Consider the following 21,743-nt stretch of genomic DNA (forward strand, 5'->3'; position numbering starts at 1 on the left):
AATGTCACTGCCATTGAGCAGAGACTTAGCCTGACCAGTGTGCTTCTCACACCTATCATGCTGCAGGGAAAAAAGGAAATGTAGTTATAAGCTGAATTAATTCACACCTTATCAAGTTGTTGGAAGGAAATGTGTCTCATATTTATATCTAACGTCAAGGTTTTCTGGCTGCTCTTTTGCTGCTTTTCTACGTTTTACATCATTGTAAACTGTGTATCCTTGTTTTTCATTTGTTTTGTTTTCCGAGATGTCACTTTAGTCTTGGATTAAATAAAACATGCATTCATCATTGCCTCTAATAAAATAATCTGAAACTAAGTAAATTAATAACTGATTCAGACAATTGTTTGTAGCTGCCCTAGACTGTTCTCACCGTCACTTAACTTGTATTACTAAAAACTGGGCACTTTGTAATTCAGGTTTTTTCGAACGTGTGAAACATTGAGCCGATGGAAAGCAAAGTGTCTGACACAGTGCACCTGAGCCAACCTGCCCGTAAGGCATGGATGGTGACAGATAAAACCCACACAGCTCCATCTCAGATCTGCCTGCTGCTCTTAAATACCAGTGCAGGGGTGAGAGAGCTCTCTCTCACACACACACACACACACACACGACAACCAGTTGTGTATCTAACGTAGCATCCAGCAGTGGGAGGATTCAAGGCAGAGAGAGCAGCAGGTTCTGAAAGTTCTTCATAAAGAAAGCTTTAAAGTTGCTTTAATGTCATCAAGTGATTATATAATGTTTAACAAGTGTATACCTTACGACCTTCCCCTCTTAGGTGATAACTCTCATATCTCTGCTCACCTCAACCTGCAGTGAACCATTACACACTTGTCTGTGAAAACCAGCGAAGAAGTCTTAACGTGTCTTTACAGAACAAATCCTGTTTTACAAGATGAACTTGCAGCTAACTGTAAAGTAAATCAAGAGAATATCTGCCACTTCTTTGGGGATATTATCAATCATTTCTACGCCTACAAGCATTGTAGGATTGTTTGGTAAACCGACCAATTTTTAACACATTTTTGGTTAGCCTTTTTTTCTTTTTATTCAAAAGAGCGCTTGATGCACAATGTGGCCCTGTGTTCTCCTAGAGAGCATGGACAAAAGGTTTACTTAAGAGATCCATCAAAGGGTAACACTGAAAAGTCCTGGACGAAAAAAAGATTCTTCTCACATGTTTTTCATTGAGATGTATCAGTTAAAAATATTGAGCCAAATTTCTGTTATTTGTCACAGAAAACAAAAGCCCAGTGGATGCTCACGTCATGTACAAAAATGAGTTTACTTCTCAGACACGGAGGAGAATATCTTTCTTTGTACCCTGCTCAGTATTGATTTGTTCCACTACTTTTAAAGTGACACATTGTGCTTTATTGGTCTATTTCGCTGCTCAGTGTTTTTGAGCACACCAGAAAATAACACATCCAGCATCTTCTTTTTTTCTATAATGTTTTTCTCTTCACTGGCTACGTCCGGATTTAATCTTCTTCTTTTTTTGTGTCTTGCTCTTTTTGTTCTCGGCTTCAATTCCTTTTTTTTTTTTTTTTTTTAGGGAAAACTAGTTGACACGTGTTGTATAAGCCAGCACCTGGGCTGATTTCTTTTAGTCTTTCTTCCAGTTTTCCCTTTGTTCTTTTTAACCTGCTTCATCTCAGTGTAGAGGTTGGTCTGCAGAGTAAACACTTTTTTAACTCCCCTTTAGTGATTTCCAACGTAATTAAAACAGTGAGGTTTTACTGAAATTGACTCTTAACAAAAAAAAAAAAAACCTTTGAGGGAAAAGAGGATTGGGTGCAATGTTTTGCTGACACAGGGGAATTGCATCTCTCAAGTCTACAACATAGGAGTTAGGAATTAATTTGCTTAGCTAGCTTTCTGACTTACTTCACTGTCAGAGCGGTGATGTCCTGCAGCTGTAACACCACCAATCCTCTCAAGGATGCTTTAACTAAAGCTGATCTTGAGTCTTTCTTCATCCATGCTGTGTGTGTGTGTGTGTGTATGTGTGTGTGTCGGTGCATTTTTCCAGAGGGCTTTTCCAATCGCTTCCTTCACTCTCTGTGACTCTCAATCCGCTTCCCGAAGCCGTTCAAGTGAGACAAGGTCAAAATTATCACAGAACTAATTTGTCTTCCAATTGAAAGGACAAATTAGCATTTACAGACTAAATGAGTTTACATCCTCCGAAAGGACCCACACTCCTCCTGTCGTCTCTCTGCACATTACCTGGAAGATTGTGAGAATAAATTATTGAGAGAAAAGACATGTGAGGGCAGAAAAAAGTGTAAAACATGTCAAGTATTTCCTGCTGACTTAGCACACGCGCCATGCTTTACAGTTTTGTTCTGTCTTTCTCTCTCTATTTGGTCCTGAATGTGTGTCTGTGTGTGTGTGTGAAGTCTAAATCCTGAATCGTCTCTGCAGCAGACATACATTTAGCTCCTCTCACATTGTCATACATTTTTTCTAACACAGTTGTTATTTCTTGCATCTCTCTGTGACAACTTGGCAATCTGTTTTTAACACCAACCATCCTTCCCTCATCTACGCCCTTCACTATTTCTGTTCTTTCTTTATAGCATTCTCGTGCATTCTCGTTCCCCCTGTAACCTAAACTTGCTGTCAGGATGGTTTTAGGCACCAATTTCTCATGACCCCGGCAGTTAGAGTGTGTTTTAGCTGCCATGTGACTGAGTCATGAGGGTCCAATGACATAAAGGGCAAAGACAGACGACAGAAGCAATAATGTAAATGAATACTCGGCTAACATGATGTATAGTTTGGCATATATCTGCTTGTGTTTAATCCTGGCCTTTGTGTATAAAACACCATATAAAAGCCAAATTAATAAAAGAAGTCAGCAGGATGCCATTTGGAAAGAGTATATTTTTAAATAAAAAGGGAAACTTAAAATGACACTATGCCCTTTACTTTTATTAGATTTTATAGAGTGGCTTTTTCTTCGCCTAAATGAAACCAAACATATATTTATCAACATTTACAACCACAGCATACACATAATATAGATAAATAGCTAAAGCCAATGCATTCAATAATGATATATTGATTTACAGTAATATTTGATACTAAAAAACTAAAAATTAAACTTGAAAATGCTTCATGATTTTATCAAACTGAGACTTCAGATTTGTTTAGCCTTAAACTCATTGTGAGTTTTCAACTGGTAAAGAAACAGATTGAAATAAATAACGATAAACAATAATGAGTTGTAGAAAAAAACGAGAGCATCAGCAACAAGATCATCTACTTCTGTAATGTCATTTTCAGTGCCTGAAACAGCTGTGTATACGGGGTAGGTGTCAGATGATGAAAAGCAAAGAAGCTTGGTATGGGTATCTTTTTTGCTTCTCTATTTTTGTTTTTGGATCCATCTCCCACTGAGGGATGTACATGTCTTTTCTTTTTATTGGTGTCAAATGACACCATTAACTGCAACAACAAAAAAAAAACCATTTCCAACAGAAACGATGATTCCATCAGTGCAACATTTGACTGTTAAAGGAAACGCTTTTTTTTTTTTTTTCAGAAAACACTATACCCACACATAAACAGAACAGGATCAACAAAGACATGAGACATACGGCTTTTTCCACAGGGGTAGTCAAAACAGACTCAAACCAAAGTTCCTCACAAGAACTTTTAAGTGTATTCACAAAGAACAAAGAATTTATACTGTGCCCCTCCCCCGCCCCAGTTTTTCCAAGAGTTTCTCTATAAGTTGTATTTGCAAGTTAAAGACCAAAAGAGAGACAGAAGAATAAGTTGTGTGATTGACTGCTGAAGGAGAATTAGCACCAAAGATGTGACGTAGAGTACTGAACATGCAGCACAAACGAACAGTCTCTTTTTCATCATGTTCGTGCAGCTCGACTTGCGTGTTTGTGGAGCGTACTGTGAATAAGCAGAGGACAAATACTATGTCAGATGGACCCTGGTGGCCATGTGAATGTGGCAGTCATGATTTAGGGTTTTGCACTGCATCTGTGCAGCCACTTTTTTTTTGCAATGTATGAATGGTAACAGTGACTAACAGCACTTTCAAGCTCAATATATCGCAGCAATAGTTACATGGAGTGACAAAAAAGTTATTAACACACACATATATAACACCGAGTATGCCCTGCAAAAATAGTGCCTTTTTAAATCAAGTAAGTGTGAAGTTTTGCTGAGAGTCGTGTTTAAAGCTGTTACAGTATCACTGCTTCAGCGTCATGATCAAAAAGAACAGCTGCCAGTCCCTGTTAGTCTTATCAGCCAGTGGAGGTTTGTGATACATGGTTGAAATAGTTAAAGGGTTCAGCATAGAAATATATCATCAGTTAGTTCTTTGTATTTGGCAGTGAACAACCTACTTTTTTTTGCGAAAAACAGCCAACAAAAACAGAAGGGATAATCCTTCCTATCTCTACAGACCAGCCTCCCATGGAATGAATAATTCTTCGCATTGAATTTTCCACGGGTAATTCCAGCATAGTTTGGTTTTAGCTGTACATAATATTTTTCAGTTCTGCTATCATTATTACGAAAGTTGCTGTCAAATGATGTTTTGTCACTCTGGAAATTGGAATCCCCCGTCCTAACTTCCTCAGAGCGGGATGTAAAATGAGATTTTACACAGCTCACACAGAGATCCCCCCCCTCGGTTTTCACCTCAGCCTCTCGCACGGCACCGGTCAAATAGAGGCTTTGTTTGGCTGTCTCTTTCAATCTATTTCCTTCTTCTTCTTCTTCTTCTTTTTTTGTGAAGGCAGGCTGACCTCTGTATGTGCAGAATGTACGATAAATGATCACCTTCAGAATCAGAAATAATGTACCTCCAAAAGGGATGGTAAAACTCTTAAAACTAAAATGACCACCTAGAGCTTGTGAGAATAACTGGTTTGGTAAAATATCATCAAATGATTGGCTGAACCCTTGTATTGTCCTCCCGATTGCCATACATCATTTGTCCTCTGGGGTCAAAAATGACCCTTTCGGGTTTGACTGTCATTTAAAGCATATAAATTGTCAATCAATTTTGTGTTGCACCTTCAGTCTTACTTCAGTCCAGCACATTACCACATGTTTCCTTTTGTTTTGTAATTTAGAGCAGATAGACCTTGTTTACACAAAAGTTTAGCCTGTTTTTGAGTGGGAAAAAAATAAACAATTAATTATTTTGACTCTATATCATTTTGGCTATTTGAATTATCACAGAAGGGTCTATGTCTAAGTATACGTTTAGTGAGGATGCTGTTTGTGAATCATTTGATTATTTTTTTTTTATTAGTGAGCAAAGGGTGAAGTGGTCAGTGCCTCACAGTGGTTCTTGATTCAAATCCCCCTGTGTAGTTTGCATGTTCTTCCTATGCATGTGTGAGTTTGCTCCTGGTACTCCGGCTTCTTCCAACAGTCCAACCTAACTTAAGGTTCACAGGTAACTTGAGATGTGAGTGTGACTGGTGGTTTGACTCTACATTTCAGCCCTTTGATTGACTGGCCAAGCAATCCAGAGTGTAACCTGCCTCTCACCTAAGGACAGATGGTAGCTCAGAAGCTATAGTAATTAACCACTCCCCCTGCTACCAAGCATGTCACCCCTGTATGTCTTATGGACTTCATTTTGTGGTAATGCCACATTTTAACAGCTATAGAATTTTGAATTTATTTTCTAAAATGTAACACCTCGATGGGGCCAAATATTGTAACATATATCACTATTCAATTTTTATTAGTGAACAATGTTTTTACGTAACAATACATTTGGATTGGGTTTTGGAAGAAAAAAACATCCCTTCATTTTAAGAGATCTATAAATTTAGACCATAGTCTTTCTTAAGACTATAAATATTTTGTGTTTTTTTTAGATTGGAGAACAATGTGGATTGTGAATTCTTGAGACAAAGTGGAGCCTTAATGAACAACTTTTTTCATTTCAGAGAATTTCATACTACAATTAAAGTTAGCAATGTGTATTGAAGGAAAAAACTGTCTTGGATTACTGCTTAAGCTCAATCATTTCACGGCATTAAAAACAAATTACATCACCAACAGTGGCTCAAGTTCTAGTGCCACCACCTTGTTTTCTATCAATCCCTCCTCCACCTTCCCCTCCTCCTTCACTCCATCCTTAACTTGCTCTGATTCCGGCTCGGCACTGACAACCTCAAGCCCATCTCATGCATCAGCTGTCAGGCCAGGATTCGTCACCGGCAGGGAGGAGGCTGAAAGAGTGAGATATCTCACCGCCTGAACATCTTGACTTGGAATTTATGCTGATGATGACTCCCATTGCCCTCTGGCACTCCTTCTGTCGCCTCTTCGCAGGAGCGTACAGTCCTCCAACGTCGGCGTGATTATGATCTTGCTGTGGTCTACGCTCTCTCTCTTTTCCATTCTGCTTCTGCTCCACTCTCTCACTGTCCCTGCTTTTGTTCAAAAGACTTCTGGGTCAAAATTATCTCTGAAAGAATTAAGCAAACTTCCTTGTCCTCTATTGATTCAGCAAAGTTTTCTGTCACATCAGGTCACATCACGTTATGGTTTTATTATTTGACCTCAGAAATAACGATTAGGCTTTGTTTGAAAGGTGAAATGCGTTAGACCATCTTCATTGTTCAAACATCTTTTATCCTGAGACTGCAGTTTGAGATTTAGCAGAAACACTCCTTCATTTGTTTGATCAAACTTGAGTGAACGACTTTTGCTCTAATCTGCAGGTTAACAGTTTACAGTCCAAAATACGTGGAGGAGGGGGAAAAGCTAGCTTATGGCAGTTTAAAGTTACTTAGAGCATATCACAACACAGTAACATGTATACAGTGATTAAGACAAGCTGTTTCACAAGGTTTCCAGTCGTTTATGCGTAGCTTCAGGTTGAAATCCTATAACCTGGAGTTATGGCTGTGACTGAAATCAGAAAAACAATGTTGTGTGTAACAGGAAAGAAAAAGAGCGTCTGCTCGAAACGTTCATGTGGCTATTACAATACCATTTTGGATTGCTGTTCTAATTGTTCTTGTTGTTGAACATTTTTCTTGATTTAGCACCCAGTTGTTTTTTCATTGAAATGGAGTTGAGCATGTTTTCCATCATTATGTCTGACATCACCCACCACTACACACTTTATAGTGCATTATCGTGAATTTTGGCATTTTGTTGCACTATGATAATAAGAGTGAATATTATTGTACCATATATAGAGGACTCGTGGTCTTCCACAATGCTTTCTGAAAAGTAGAGGACAACCAATGGTCACAAACTAATCAATGTATACCATCATGCATTGCAGTGTAAAGCTTTAACAGGCGGAAAGGGGCCTTTGACTGTTCTTTAGGGATGGAAGAGACGAGCACAACTAGCGTGAGCAAAGAAACGGCAACAAAATCATATTTGGTGGCATTTTTAGCAAAATGGAAATGAATGTTTCTCCTTATAATGATGACAGGCATGAGACTAGTCTGTATTTACAAATGAAGTTGTGGCACAGATTAATGCTTCATTATTGTAATTAGGATATGATGTTTTATTTTTTCTTATAATTTGTGATTATTTTGTGAAAACGTCTGATGAGTTATCACAGAAATTCATACCTCTATTTTTAATCCTGGCGTAGCTGGACATTTAATTGTGAGACAGGAATGATGGTATTGTCAGCATCCACCTGACAGTGAGTAATGTCTGACGATGTTTAATTTTTATTGTGCCATTGAGCTCACTGTATGGTCCACTACAGACAAGTCCCTGTACAGTAAGTCTCTTTAGATGTATGGAGTAGGAAGAAGTGAATGAATGTATGATTTGAGACGCAGCCGATGTCATCCCCTGAGGTTTCACTGTAGCGAGTACAAGGTCTAAAGAATTGATGTCCTCATCAGCTTTTTCTTGCTTTTTTTTCTCCTCTTTCCCAGAATCCTGCAGCCAGATATGGGAAAAAAGTCCAAGTACAAGACAACAGTGAAGAAAAAGACTCTCAACCCTGAATTCAATGAGGTATGACTGGTTTCCTCCATGAGAAATAACCCTGGTTGTTCAGATTTTTATTAAGCATCTCTTCTGTAAACACTATATTTTGGAAATGTTCTACTATATGTTTAATCTGCTTGGTAGAATTCATTACATTTGGATTTCAATTGCTTTCAACTCTGGTGTTAATGAGTCATTGAATTAAATATGCTCCTGTGTGATGCACCTGCACAGGAGTTTTCATATGATGTAACCTTGGACCAGCTGGCAAAGAAAACCCTGGAGATCTCTGTGTGGGACTACGACCTGGGAATGAGCAACGACTTCATAGGTAAGCTATGAAAAAAAAAAATGGAGGCGGTATGGAGGGAAGGAGTAGAAAAGAAAGCAGCAGCAGCAGCAAAGTCAATGACGGAACACAAGTGTGTGAATGAAAAGTGACGCAATTGCAGAAAGAATAAAAACCAGGCCGAGCGTGGGCGGAGAGTGGAGTACAGAAAAAAAAAGACTAGAGGAGATGAGGGGTAATTATGAGGATAGAGGAGAACGATTGAATGAGAGAAGGAGAGTTTGAGTGGAGAGGAAATGGAGGGGCTTAAGAAATCAAAAAGGAGGACTCTCACTCTGGATCCCCATCCTTTGCAGACTAGGCACATCAGATAGCTACTGCTTCATCAGACTGCTAAACAGCTTTGGCATGGCGTGGTGCGTACATCACCGCACTGTGCACGTGGGAGCTTAGGGAGTGATGGGGAAGTATGGGGAGGAACGATGAGAATGGATTACCACCCTGTGAGCTTGAAGGCCTTCAGATCAAAGCGTTTTACTCGTATGTGTGTGTGCGCACATGTGTGAGGCAGTGGGTGGGAGACACCCAGTGTTTAGATAAGCCCAGTAAGTTATGAGGCCTGCTGGGAGAAAAGGCCATCAGTCTAACGTACAGACCCAGATAACAGCCATTCCCTAGACCATTATCATTACAGGTTAAGCTATGTCAGCCTGCCAGTTATGCTAATTAGCAGTGGAAGAAAAATGACTCGGAGACCATGAAGAATAGGGAAAACGAGTTGATAAAGAGGCAGAGTGAACAGAATCCTGCTGCACTATTGTAAGAGTGAGCGCAGTAACAATCGGACTAATAGGCTTAGCAGAAGATAGAAAGGATGTCACACAGTTATAGGTGAGATATTGCAGATACAGGGAGGAGAAAACTGGACCATGAGGGAAAAATGTGAAGGCCAAAGTGGAACGAGAAATGACAGCCAATAAATCAAGTGGATGTTTTGTTGGAAAGATCGATACATTAGGAGTGATGGGAAATTGTGTCTTCATCTGGAACTAAATGTACACAACCGGTTTAAAGATCTTGCTTTATATGTTTGAAAGTGTCTGTATTGCTGTACAAGGAAAAGTGTTGATATTTTCCCTAAAAACCTTTATAATAAAATCAAGTGAGAGGTGTTTGTTTATCCCATGAATCACCACCAATATTAACAAACTACAATAAAAGACTTTTTTTTAGCTGGCATTTGATAAAAATGTTAAATCACTGTCAACATAGACCTCAGTAATTACATTTATGTGCGTTTATTTTGTCATATTTGGCCACCAACAGAGTTTTCAAATTCAGAGCAACCTCCTGTGTCATGTTAGCTTTATGAAACGTTTCCTCAGCAAGGTTAAAAGGCCTGTAAGAAATGTTTTTTCAACATCATGCTGACCCTCTATGTACCCAATCAGTTAAGTCTGTAACTAAAACAAGCCATTTTAAATATTGTCTCTTTGAGTAAACTAAAAAGCTCTGATTGGCCAGATTTCAGGAAGCCTGTTGAAGGGTAAACAGTAAGAGCCCCGAGCAGTGCTTTAAACCCCTGCGAGCAAACAAATAGTCCTGAGCAACAGATTTTAAAACACCACAGACAAACTTAGCTCAGCTGGATCTGTAGCTGAAGACTGTACCAAGACTCACGTCTGGCTCGATCAGCTCTTTAGCTGAAATGTTGACAAGAGTATCCAGAGCAGTCTAAAGTCTTTGTTCTCAAAGCCTGAGTGATCACTTCTTTATGTGTTTACCTAATAATTCTAAAGTGTGGCTGTGATGTAAATCAAAATTTAACAACTCCAAATATCCTGTCTTCAGAGAGACAGTGACACAGTGTATTACACAAATGTGAATGGCAGAATGGAGTTGCACTCACCAACAGATGTTGGACATCCAGAAAGGATAAATTGCATTAAAAAAAAAAAAAGTCTATTAAGCATAATGGGATGCTTATTGTTACATACTGCCCATTTAATTGAAAATAAAGATATGTTGGGGCTCTTAGCCCAGGCTCAAGTCCAACCATCCCCACTGGCCACATCATACATCACATGTCATACCTTATTCACTTTGCCAAACATTCCCTGTCAGGCTGTACCTTCCTATTTAAATAGGAATAAATGCTCAGGTCTACAATTTCATGAAATACTTAATAAGCCAGTAACTTGTGTATCTGCTGCTTGGGATGAATAAGACAGGTGAGTATCAGAGAACTGTTTTGTTAGGGGGGTAAAAAATCAGCATGGCTACCCTAAAGAGCTGTGGATGCCTTTCTCGCCATGCTTTTCAAGTTTTTCCTTACTTGTGTTATTTCCCTATACCCTACCTTCCTCTTTCCCTCGTCACATGTCAGGATGTCTGGCCGTTTGTTTGCCACATTCAGCTCGCAGGCACACGCCATCGATCTCTGTTCAAAGGTGATGAGGTTTTTCATGGGGGCGTGATGGAGGTGACAATGTGTTGTGTGTGATTAGCCTATCGAAACTCTGCCAACAGGTTTTGACCTGCACTTCTGTCTGTGTTGGTCCGTGTGTGAAAAGAAAGGGAAGAAGGATAGGAAACACTCCCGGGCAGCTCCTCCCCTCCCTGCAGCAGCGTCTCAGGCAGTGTTCAATGCCGAGCTCTGATGAGACGCAGATCAACAATCGTGCCTTGTTTTCCTCACGGCTGTCATTTCGCAAGGCGCTGTTATAAGGCAGCATTGCCAAAATACCGTGTTTAAAACTTCACGCTCCATTGACTGTGCAATCATAGCCGAGGGAATGGCTCTGTAATAACCTCGCTGTGACAACTGCCTGCATCTCTCTATCTTACCGCCCTCCTTCTCCACCAAAGCCTTCATCACCTCAGCTCACTTTCACCTGAGTCATTTCCTGCTTCTCTGCATATTTATTCCCTCCATGCCCTTTCAATAAATCTTTCCTTATCTTAATCTCTCTTTCTTGTAATTCCCCCGCTGCCTGTCTATTTCTCTTTCTCTCTCTGCCTGGAGGAATTTGTCTCAAATGTCTGCTGGCTTCCTTCTCTGCTCCCTGTCTATCTGCCAGTCAAGAAATAGTCATCTTTAATGCCATGAATGGTGATGTGTGTTATCGCTTAAGCGCAATTACATTTTATTGAATATTAGATTAAAGCAAACAAAGTGTCTGCCAGCCTGTCTCCCTGTTTTCAGTTATTTCACCAGAGAGGAAAGTTACTTTTTGTATTTAATTAAGTACCATTTTGACACAATTTACCAAATCACATTTACATGGTTTGGCTTTTTGGACATCACTTAGACTAGTAGACAGTATTTCAGTGTTTATGTCTTACAGCGACAGTAGCTGGTTTATTTTCGTTTTCATTCATAAGATTTTAAAAATAGAGTCAAAAGGTGCCACTGTTTTCCAAAAACAACTATAGAAAAAGCCTATGTTCAGACAGACACAATAACTAGCAACAGCTAAGAAAATTAGTGAAGCATTCAGCTGCTAAAGAACCGGATATTTCCCAAGAGAGTTTGTAGCAATCAAGAACAGAGCTAAGAGAGAGTGACTAATGGACTTGCTTTCATCAGGTGTACAGCCACTTGGCTTCTTTGAGAAACAGTGTTTCTCTCTAGAAGCTGGATATGTAAACAAGCTGTGAACGAGTTTAATGGCACTTTCTTGAGGCCCCAGTTGACCAAAGATTAAATTATTCCTTTTTAGGACCAAAAAAGTACAAGTATCCCTTTTAAAATATTAAAATCTATCAGTCACAGAGGCCAATTTTCTTTAATGTTTCCCTGTAATGGAGGGATTTTTTGTATGGTAAGATTAGCACTGGTACTAAGGTTAAGGACTTCCTTCACTATTGGTCCATCTTCTTACTGCTTCCCTTGATTCTTCCAGATCCCTGTCTCCTTTACTTCTCCCTATCACCTCCTCATTGTCCTCTCTTTCTGCCTCTCCCTTTCTGTCTGCAGGCGGAGTGGAGCTGGGCATCAATGCGAGCGGACAGAGACTCAAACACTGGTTCGAATGTCTCAAAAACAAAGGGAAGAAAGTGGAGCACTGGCATACGCTCACACAGCAAGGAGCCCCGAGCAGTGACAAACCGGACTAGATTACACCAGACATTCATACATAGAAACACACACACACACACACACACACACACACACACACACATGATAGTCTCAGTGTAAGATGGTTGACAACAGAGACTAAGTAAAGCCAGAGAAAATGAGAATTAAATGCAATAATAATGATGTTAAAATAAAAATATGTCATGTAACGCAAATAATTACAACACCAAGTATTAGTATATGATATTCATACTAATATTAGTGATGGTAATAATGTGTTATCCAAATACATTTTTTTTAAATGTATTTTTTTCTAAGGTGAACCAAATTGTGGCAATGTCCTCATTAAAGTGTTGACGTAACAAAAAAAGTACTCACAAAGTTGTGCTCTAGACCTCACTGTATCGTGGAAGTGGCTCATATGCTGTCATTTAAATGAACATCTGATGAAGACATTTGAGATTAATGTACTCAAATTCATTCAGTGAAAGGGGCCAAAAATATGTGTGCATACGTACAAGTGACTCCTACTGTGGTGTATAGTTACAGGAACAAGGGTGATTCTGTTGTAAGAAGTCTCTAACTTAGTGGTTGTTGGTCGGATGCAAAACAACACACAGTCTTATAAAGCACAAAATGATCCATTTGGTGGATTTGTACCTTTACCGTTTCAGTGGTCTTGTTCTGATGTCTTTTCATTGTCTTTCATTGACAGTGGCTTTCTATACACCTTCATACCAGACATTGACATGTTAGTGTGTGTGTGTGTGTGTTTGTGTGTGCATGAGGGCTATGAGAATATGAGTGCCTACATTTTCTGTCGGTGTAGTGCTTGTGAGTCTGCATTCACACCATGCGCCCCATTCAAAATGTGTCCATCCGACTGTAGAAGCACAGAGGTGTGAAGAAATGATAACAAAAGGAAAAGAAGCATCCATACAGGAGAGAAATCCTCCTGCCACGTCCACCACAGACACAACCACAGACCTCAGTGGGTGTGAGTGTCCCTGGCTACAGGAGAAGCTCTCAATTATGTGTCCCAGACCTTTGTCATCTCTCTCCCCCAATGCCAGAAACTTCAAGAATTGAATACATCTTGCTTAATAACCTCTGACCGCTCTTTTTTGACTCTCCTGATGAAAAAGTTTAGTCGGCAGCAGGCAGAACGGATATTACTTTTGGTGGTCCCGCTTGTACCTTCACTTTATACGCAGGTTTTTCTTCGGCAGCTCCAATTCTGCTTCTATAGATTTATCAATGATGCAACCGTTTCTCCCTGTAGAGCAATACCTGGGCAGTTTTTTGTGTGAAAAGGCGGAATTTGATTAGTCCTGCTACACGATTTTAAAAACCTTGACATGTTATTCTCCGTTAGTTCTCACATTTAGTGGCTCAACACTTTTAATGAGAGAATCCAGAGAAAAGGACAAAATGTGGATAAATCTACATCAGTGTGTGGGGACGGGGAGAGTCATTGCTTTGATCACTTTTTCATTCATCCAATTACGTTAGACCTTGTAAATATCAGGTCTATAGTGCCATGTAGTATGACTATTGAAATGGAAATGAGCTCACTGCATGACCAGAACCAAGTTTGTCTGTGGCTTAGCATAAGAGTTGGTTCTGCAGTTGGTAGAAACAAAGACTCATTTGATCATAGTCACATAACAGCCATGTTTATCTGACAGCATATTGAGGGGGAAACGCTCAAATGCTCTCATAATATTTTGGTTTTATCATTTACAGGAAGAATGTGTGACTTTTTGATCCTGTAGCTGTCGAGCTTGCACGAAACCAAAGCAATCTGCTGTTCGGAGACACCTCCACTATTCTAAAACCTCGGCTCTTCTCCAGCGACACAACGCCAACCCTCTTCACCCCTGCGTTCAAACTAAGTAGTCAAATGGAACACACCATAATTAAGCAATATTTAGTGCAAGCAGCAGACAAAATTGTCCTTGGCTTGAGCTGCAATTGCCTGTGGCACATTTGACTTAGCTCGTAGCTTCACGTTGCATGTACATTTACATGGACTGACCGTGATCTAAAAACACTTACGTGACCTCTAAATAAGCAGTGAGAAGGTTGTGGTGTTTTTCTCTGGGTCCTGGACTAAAACAGCGTTTATATGCAAGGAGTAGTGGGCCATCACGCCCATTTAAACCTGATTATAAACACAGCTCTGACAACAACACAGTCTGTGGGACTCACCCTTCTCACACATTGTCAACAGTCATGACCCATAGAGATATTTACAGAGACTATACTTGTTATCTGCTGTATTTATGTGTAAAATGTCAAACATTCTTCCTTTAATAAAGGATGAGCAACAGAAAAGTTGATAATAAAAGAGTAATTGGGCTTTACTTCTTTTGAAATGCCCCTAATGCCAACTCTGGGCACGAGGAGCATTTGTATAAGACTTAAACCTGGAACAGCAGCACGAGAGAATAGAACTCTCTGTCCTGAGTGTGACATCCCCCCCACCCACCCCACCAGACTCCAACCTCAGGAGATATTATTCCACCCAGCATGTCAACACATTAGGCAGCAGGGGACAGTAAATAATTCCAAGAAATAGGAAAACTCAATTATATCGTAAACTTCATCTACATGCGTCATGTGTCATGATGCACTTCTCTCAATATTGATGGTACACATGGGCCTAGACTTTTGCTAAATGCCTGCCATGATATCAAATGTACTCCCTTGGCTCATTTCTCACTATTTCCAAACGTACACTGGTACATGAGAGCACACCCACAGTCGGTCAGTGGCCTCCGGGAGTTTTCTAACTGTTGAATCGATACGACTGCTCATATTCTTGGTGTCCTTCAACAACCTTGTGTCTCACCGTTGACTGCAAAAAAAAATGCATCCTTCAGTGGTGAATTGGGTTTCGAATAATACAGGCTTGGGTTATATCAGAGTTGGGACTAAACAATGCGTTATGACTTCTACCTTAAACACATTTTTAGTTAGACCTATTAGGAGAGTCAGGCAAGGATGTCTATTCTGCACTTTTCTATGCACATTACAAAAAAAACACTGAGCACATCAGCAGCCAGATAATCAAACCACAACAAAAACTTGATTGTGTTATCCCAGCAGGAAAGATGCATTTCTGGGAATACTCTGTACTTTGATTAGGGCTGTGCTGGGTGACAGTGATCTAATAGAGTTCACATTCCTGGCTTGATGGTTGCTCATTCCCGTCTCTGGATCTGTTGGTTCTGTTTACAGTCACCACATTTTCTGACTATTGTCTAATGACCCTGCTTTGCTAATGTAATCATTTTATCTGCAATACAGCTGCATGTTTAGCAGTCACTACGAGCTTGTATAATAGAGCGTGATCTTAGCTGATTGTCCTGAACGTGGATGTGTTTACAGTCAATGCCATCCATTCAGCGCCAGTGTATACTTGTATGTGAATACAAAGATTCAGGGTACTTTTTTGCTTAGTTGCCTGGCTTAACCAAGCATGCTATTGATTACAACAAGCAAAACCTTTACTGTCACAAGTTTTGACACTCGTCTTCCTTAAATTGATAAAAGTGGTAGTAGCGCAAGAAGGCAGGGGCGAATAAGATTGGAGTTCACAACTGCAGTTCCTGTGTATTCACTGTCAATGTCAATCACACAGTGTGGCTGCCATCCTGTGGTGGGTTTGTGTAACTACTTCAAAAAAATAAATTGAAGTTGTTTCAGAGGTTTTATTGTCTTTCTTTGCATTTTGATACACATTTTTCTTTATTCCTAAAAAGAAATGATAGGCAGCATATGTGTTGGGTGGACATGTTTATTCATCATCATCTTCGAGCTAATTCACATCCAGTCCTGTATATTTGTTTTTGAGAGGCTAACTCAATACACCGCCTCAGTTTCTTTCCTTGCTCATTTGCCTCCTATACTCTTTTCTCTGCTCTACGTCATGGGTCAGTCACTCTCCCAATGAAGAGTGGCACATTGGCCTGGTCACTCCACAGCAGCAGGATGAAAGGCCGCAAGGCCGAGAAGGAAGGGAAGGTGCGAGAGAAAGACATGCTAGTGACAGCTCCAGCCTCAACACCATGTTCGGTCAGAGTGAGGAAGGCTCTGTGCCTAGCATCGTCAAGGACCAACTTCTCTTCAGGGTTCAGTCCACAGAGCTTGGCATCCTCAAACAGTGTGGACAGGCCTTTTGAGGGCAGAGAGGGGGTGGGGTGATGGTTGAGGGAAGCAGGAAGTAAAGTTAAATTGGATCACTTGCATAGAGATCAAATAGTAGATAGCGTTTGTGGTCAGTTTATATGAAAGAACAAGGATTAACAAACCTAATTTTTTGATTAGTATAATCAGGTCTGGCTGGACATCAAGCTTGATCTGGGGCAGAGTGACCTCGACACGTTGAGGAGATGTTGTGTTCAGTTGTTCCATCATTTGACGCACCGATGTGTCTGTCATCCTCTCCTCCAACTGCAGCAGGCTCGCTGCTGTGTTGGAGTGAGGCAGCAGGATATAAAGACTGTTTTCACCGGTGAGAGCAAACCTCGCCACCTGTTGGCAAATGTTTTATTTAAAAGAAAGTTTTACTGTGAAGGAAGGGGAATAAAACTATCTTGAAGTGATGGGCCATGCCACAAAAAGGTGAGCAAACTGAGTTGGTAAGTTTGTCTTGTGCACATATATATGACACATTTAAAAGAATGCTGACTAATAGTTTCTGTCTGGATAGGCTATTTTTCCCAAATTAATGTAAAATTAATTAATTAATCATTGTTGTCAGAGGCCAGATTGGCCATACAAAGAAAACATACATTGCAACCAGGTCTACTACATCAGATGTTCACAATTGTTGTACACCACAAACAATTCATTTGAATCTTTTTGGTTATCTTTAGGCACTTGATACAGTAAGTTGTCTTCATATTTTTGCACAAAACAAAAAATCTGTATACACAGCTAACACAAATGAGAAGTTATTGAGAATGGAAATACTAACCATTATCTGCATGGAGGTAAATCATTAATAGCAATGCATATAGCAAAATGCACGTTGGTACACATGTTTTCAGGTATGACTGTTGGGTTTAGCTCTCCAAGCAGATGAGTATGCAAAAATTACTCAGCCATTATCACCACTAAAAAAGCTATATATATCCTTTTTTATCATGCAGGAGAGTGAAAGGCTGGACTATTGTGTGTGCTAATACACTCATCCTGTAGACATAAATTAGGCAATTAGGTTGGAGTACATACTGTCCCATGGTAGAACAAGGTTATCTTGTGCCCCTGAATAGCATTTAAAGTCTTTGTCATAAAAAAATGAATACAATTTTAAATGCAATTAGGCACTAAGGATTATTATAAAAAATGAAAAGTTTCTTCTCACCCGTACCTTTGCCTTAGAACATCTCCCCCTTGGCTGTGTGTTATGCAAATAGATGGATAAAAGATTTATTTTGTATTTACCTGTGCACCCAGCTCAAGGTTGTATGTCATAGACAACATGTACTTCTGGTGGTAGAGGAGAGGCACATTCACCACATCACCATCCAGTTTAGTAAAAGCTCCTTTCTTGGGTTTCTGGTTGAACTTGACTTTCCATTGACCTGAGGCAGAGATACACACAAACGCCTCGTTCAGATTCGAACAAATGCTTTGCACATACACACTTGTGCACATACAATTTACTGACCACTAAAAGAGACCGCATTGAGCAGCATCAGCTGTGTATTGGGTGGTACAGAGTCAACCAGATGTGTGATTTTATTGTTGGTCTTATCTGCCACCCAGCTGTTAATCATCTGTGAGTTTTCCTGGCTGGTTTCGAGCAGTCTTGTTGGCTCCGCTTCATAAAATTCAATGGACTGGTTTGTGAAGGACTTGCTTATATTCATTTCTAAGAAAGAGAACAGACAAACCATCATGAGGTGCGGAGACAAATTCGTTTAGCATGGCATGCTCTAAGAAGCTCTACATCTATCTCTTTCACTGATTTTCTTTTTGCAGAAAAACTATTTCTGAGAAATACCTGAATTGTAGTAGATCTGAGAGGCCATTTTTAAGGAACCAACCAACTTCTCTCTTAACTTCTTCATCTGGTAGTGAACACAGTGGAAGTCATGGGGCACAAAGAGAGCCCTCTCAATGGCTTTGCGGGTGTCACTCCTGGCTCCTGGAAGGTAACAGAAGAAGAAAAGGGCATAATGTACAACACATACCAACAGCTGCTAAAAATGTCGAAGATGTAGTATATATAGAGACAGACTTTATTATGTAACCAACTAGTATTTTAAAAGTGTGTCTACACGAAGTCAACAGAAAAATAACTATTCCTAATTATACTTTATAAGCAATTTTCATTATTACTTAGTTTTCTTATCGTCAACAAATCCCAAGAAAAATTGGGTTATAAATTCTAAATTGGGCAACAATGGATACGTTTTAAAGGGGCTGACATGAAGAAGCTATCTGCCTGGTGTGAACCCAAATGGTGTTTAGTTACTGGACTTTTGCGGTCATCATGGACTGCCAAAACAAACGCACAAACATGGTCATTCAATAATGGCAACTGGTTCCAGAGGACCGTCGGCAAAAGAAAAAAAGCTGTTACGCTGAAAAGGGGAGAGTTCACGGGCTAAGTTAGCCTCGGGGTCTTGTGAAGCATCAGAAGTTAACAGCTGGCCTGAAGGGACAGTATTGACCGTATAGACAATATCACAAAGCACAGCTGGCGCAGGGAGAACATCTGGTTTTTAGGTACCTCAAACTGCATCTGTGCTTCATGCAGATGATTTACTGTTGTTTTTTATAAATTTGTATGGGTGTTGCCAAAAGTATTTGGTCTCATGAACTAATAATCAATCATAACATGCATATAAAAAAATGAGGAACTTCTATTTTCATACCTAGCAACAGATGGGACAGCGCCCCAGCTATACTAATCGGAGAGAATAGCAAGTTGCTTGAGGGTTGTGACTGCCTGAGGTAAGAATACAGCGTAACAGAAAACTCTGCCATGGACTCCTGCAACATGGGTTCTCCTGTGCGACTGTTTACATCCAGGCAAGGCTCCCATGGTGTGCTGAAACCACTGCATGAGTAAGGAGCATCGGTAGGAGCAACTGAAAGACAGTTGAATGGCATATTAGAAATGGACATGAATACTGTGCCTACATTTTTATATACATATTTCAACATAGTTTGTAAATGTGTTTATTACTCATTTGAAGCTTGTTGGTCTGTTATATACTTTAACCAATGGTCCCTGCTTAAACAGACAGCAGTTAAAAAAGGTTTATAATCCTACCGTTAATCAAAGTGTGTACGGTGCTCAGCGTCTCCCCCTCAGCAGATACACAATAGTAAGTGCCAGTGTCCCCCATGACAGTGTTCCTGAGTATGATGGTCTGATCATGATCAAGTGGATAGAGCTGTTCTATTCTCTTGTCATCATTTGTTGAATTGTCCTCGATATCCAGCTGTGTCCTCTGGCCCTCTCCCGTCATTTTGAACCAGAGTGCATTAGCAGTGACCTGGCTTGAAGTTGGAAAATGGCATGGGAGCTGACCACTCTGGCCTCCTATTATTTTAATGGTATAGACATTTGCAGCTGTGCAAAGAGACACAAGCACACTTTTGATTCATGTTCATGTTTTGGATCTTCCATAAACATTTTAAATTAACCCACATTGAAAATGCTTGTGAGAAATGTGTAACTATGTTACTTACCGACAACTACAATGCTGTACGTCAAACTTATCTCCATGTTGTTTTCCTTTACTGAACACTCGTATATGCCACTGTGGGCAGCAGTTACAGGGGATATAGAGAGAATCAGTCCGTTCTTTTTAAATCTTATAGAGCCATGGGACGGAGCCGTCTGGTGACTTATGATTTCACCTGCATTCAGAGAAAGATCAAACTAAAGATATATGAATATTTCTTTTTGCAGAACAGTAAAAATAGCAGTGGTAGTTACAGAAATACAACCATTGAATTTCCAGGTGAAAGGCTCGCTGGTGAAACCAGATTGATGTGAGAAGCAGGGCAGGTTCAGAGCTGAACCAGGTGTCACTTGGAGTTTCATGCATGAAGAAAGCTAAAACATATTAAAAAAGAAAAAAAAAGAAAGTTAAAAAGGAGTAGAAACTGCTCATTTTCACTGTCAAGAAAGATCAAGTTTAAGCCCTTAGTGAACAGCTAATGGTTACCAAAAAATCAGGTAAAAATGTCCCTGAGCTGTAACAAATTCAGTCTTTATCTTCAGTAAGTTTACCTCAAAAATGAGCATCAGGAAGAGGCAAATGGCTGGTAGTCGCATCTAAAGCAGAGCACAGAGCAAAAGTAAGAAATTGACGTTGACTTTGTAGTTCTGCAAGTAAGAATTTTGAATTAAGTATGTCTTCAATAAGTCAGAAAAAAGATCAATATGAGAGGCAATGTGTAATTAATCATGTTCCTGAGAACACTACATTTAACTGGGATAATCCAATAAAATCTTTGCCCTTGTAAAAAATTGCGTCTTTAAAAACTAAAGAAAGTAAGTATCATTTTTCACAAAGCAAAAGCATCTAACCATAAATATGAAGCAAAACAATATTAAATCAAATAGTTCCATAATTTTAAATAGCTTACATTTCTTCAATTTCCAGACTAATCCAGAATCAGTCACCTTTTTGGTTTGTTTGATTTAATGATTCAGCTCCTCTTCATTCGTAAACCTCAGCCTGTCTGCTCCTCTCAAATGAAACCAACAATGTCTAATCTCTGATTGTTAGTTTAGAGATGTTTGTTTGCATAGAGCAGGTCCTCTGACTTGCAGGAAATCACATGATTTCACATGTTGGCAAAAGATACAAGATGGGAGGACTTACATAGCTTTTTTTTTTCCTATCATAGCATGTTTTTAAACTGCAAACATATAATAATTAGGTGGTAATGTACTGCACTGGATAAGACTTAACAGGTGGCATATAAGTAGTTGCGGCTTGGCAAATAATTTCACAAATATTTTAATTTGCATGCTAAACTTGTTTTGCCCTGAGTGTTTACATTGATTAACTTTGCCAAAGGATTCCATGATACACACACTAAAGGACATAGTTGAACACGAACAAAACTGAGTGTGTGCTTATTGAAAATAATAATAAAAACCTTATTCGCACCATTTGTGAACAGCACTCCTGTCATATCAAGTAACGAAATTATGATGTAAATGTACCATGGGTTATAATGAACACTTAAAAAAGAGGATTCCTTTACACATTTCTTGTTTGCCGGCTCTTGCCCCATCGTGACCTCAATCCAATAAACCAGTTTAACAAATACATTTTTGGTATTCTGCAAGCATAGAATAAAACATGCATATTGAATATTTCGAAGACTGTAATTACTTTACAGAATAACAAACAA

The 21,743-nt window shown here is 39.6% G+C and overlaps 2 protein-coding genes across 6 annotated transcripts in view; one reads left to right on the forward strand and one right to left on the reverse strand.

Annotated features, from left to right (window-relative positions):
- doc2g (double C2-like domains, gamma) overlaps positions 1 to 14,700 on the forward strand; it is a 72,374-nt gene extending 57,674 nt beyond the window's left edge. For all 4 annotated transcript variants that reach the window (XM_079338032.1, XM_079338031.1, XM_079338029.1 and 1 more), the window contains 3 exons: positions 7,920 to 8,001; positions 8,209 to 8,305; positions 12,243 to 14,700. In XM_079338032.1, the coding sequence (XP_079194158.1) occupies positions 7,920 to 8,001; positions 8,209 to 8,305; positions 12,243 to 12,382 (319 nt within the window). In that variant the 3' untranslated portion in view covers positions 12,383 to 14,700. The remainder of the gene's footprint in view (positions 1 to 7,919; positions 8,002 to 8,208; positions 8,306 to 12,242) is intronic.
- Positions 14,701 to 16,130: 1,430 nt separating this feature from the next.
- serping1 (serpin peptidase inhibitor, clade G (C1 inhibitor), member 1) lies at positions 16,131 to 21,079 on the reverse strand. Of its 2 annotated transcripts, none has more exons than XM_079338025.1 (11): positions 20,967 to 21,079; positions 20,608 to 20,652; positions 20,322 to 20,430; positions 20,061 to 20,231; positions 19,639 to 19,941; positions 19,238 to 19,453; positions 18,361 to 18,504; positions 18,025 to 18,228; positions 17,799 to 17,938; positions 16,661 to 16,883; positions 16,131 to 16,524 (listed from the first exon to the last, which is right to left on the reverse strand). In XM_079338025.1, exons 2-11 carry the CDS (start codon positions 20,650 to 20,652, stop codon positions 16,277 to 16,279), a joined length of 1,803 nt encoding a protein of 600 aa, XP_079194151.1. In that variant the 5' UTR covers positions 20,967 to 21,079; the 3' UTR covers positions 16,131 to 16,276. The 2 variants fall into 2 exon arrangements, with proteins under 2 accessions (XP_079194151.1, XP_079194152.1); XM_079338026.1 differs by having other exon boundaries at positions 21,004 to 21,069.
- Positions 21,080 to 21,743: the final 664 nt, after the last annotated feature.

The sequence above is a fragment of the Symphodus melops genome, assembly GCF_947650265.1.
Source record: "Symphodus melops genome assembly, chromosome: 2".
Classification (NCBI taxonomy): domain Eukaryota; kingdom Metazoa; phylum Chordata; class Actinopteri; order Labriformes; family Labridae; genus Symphodus; species Symphodus melops.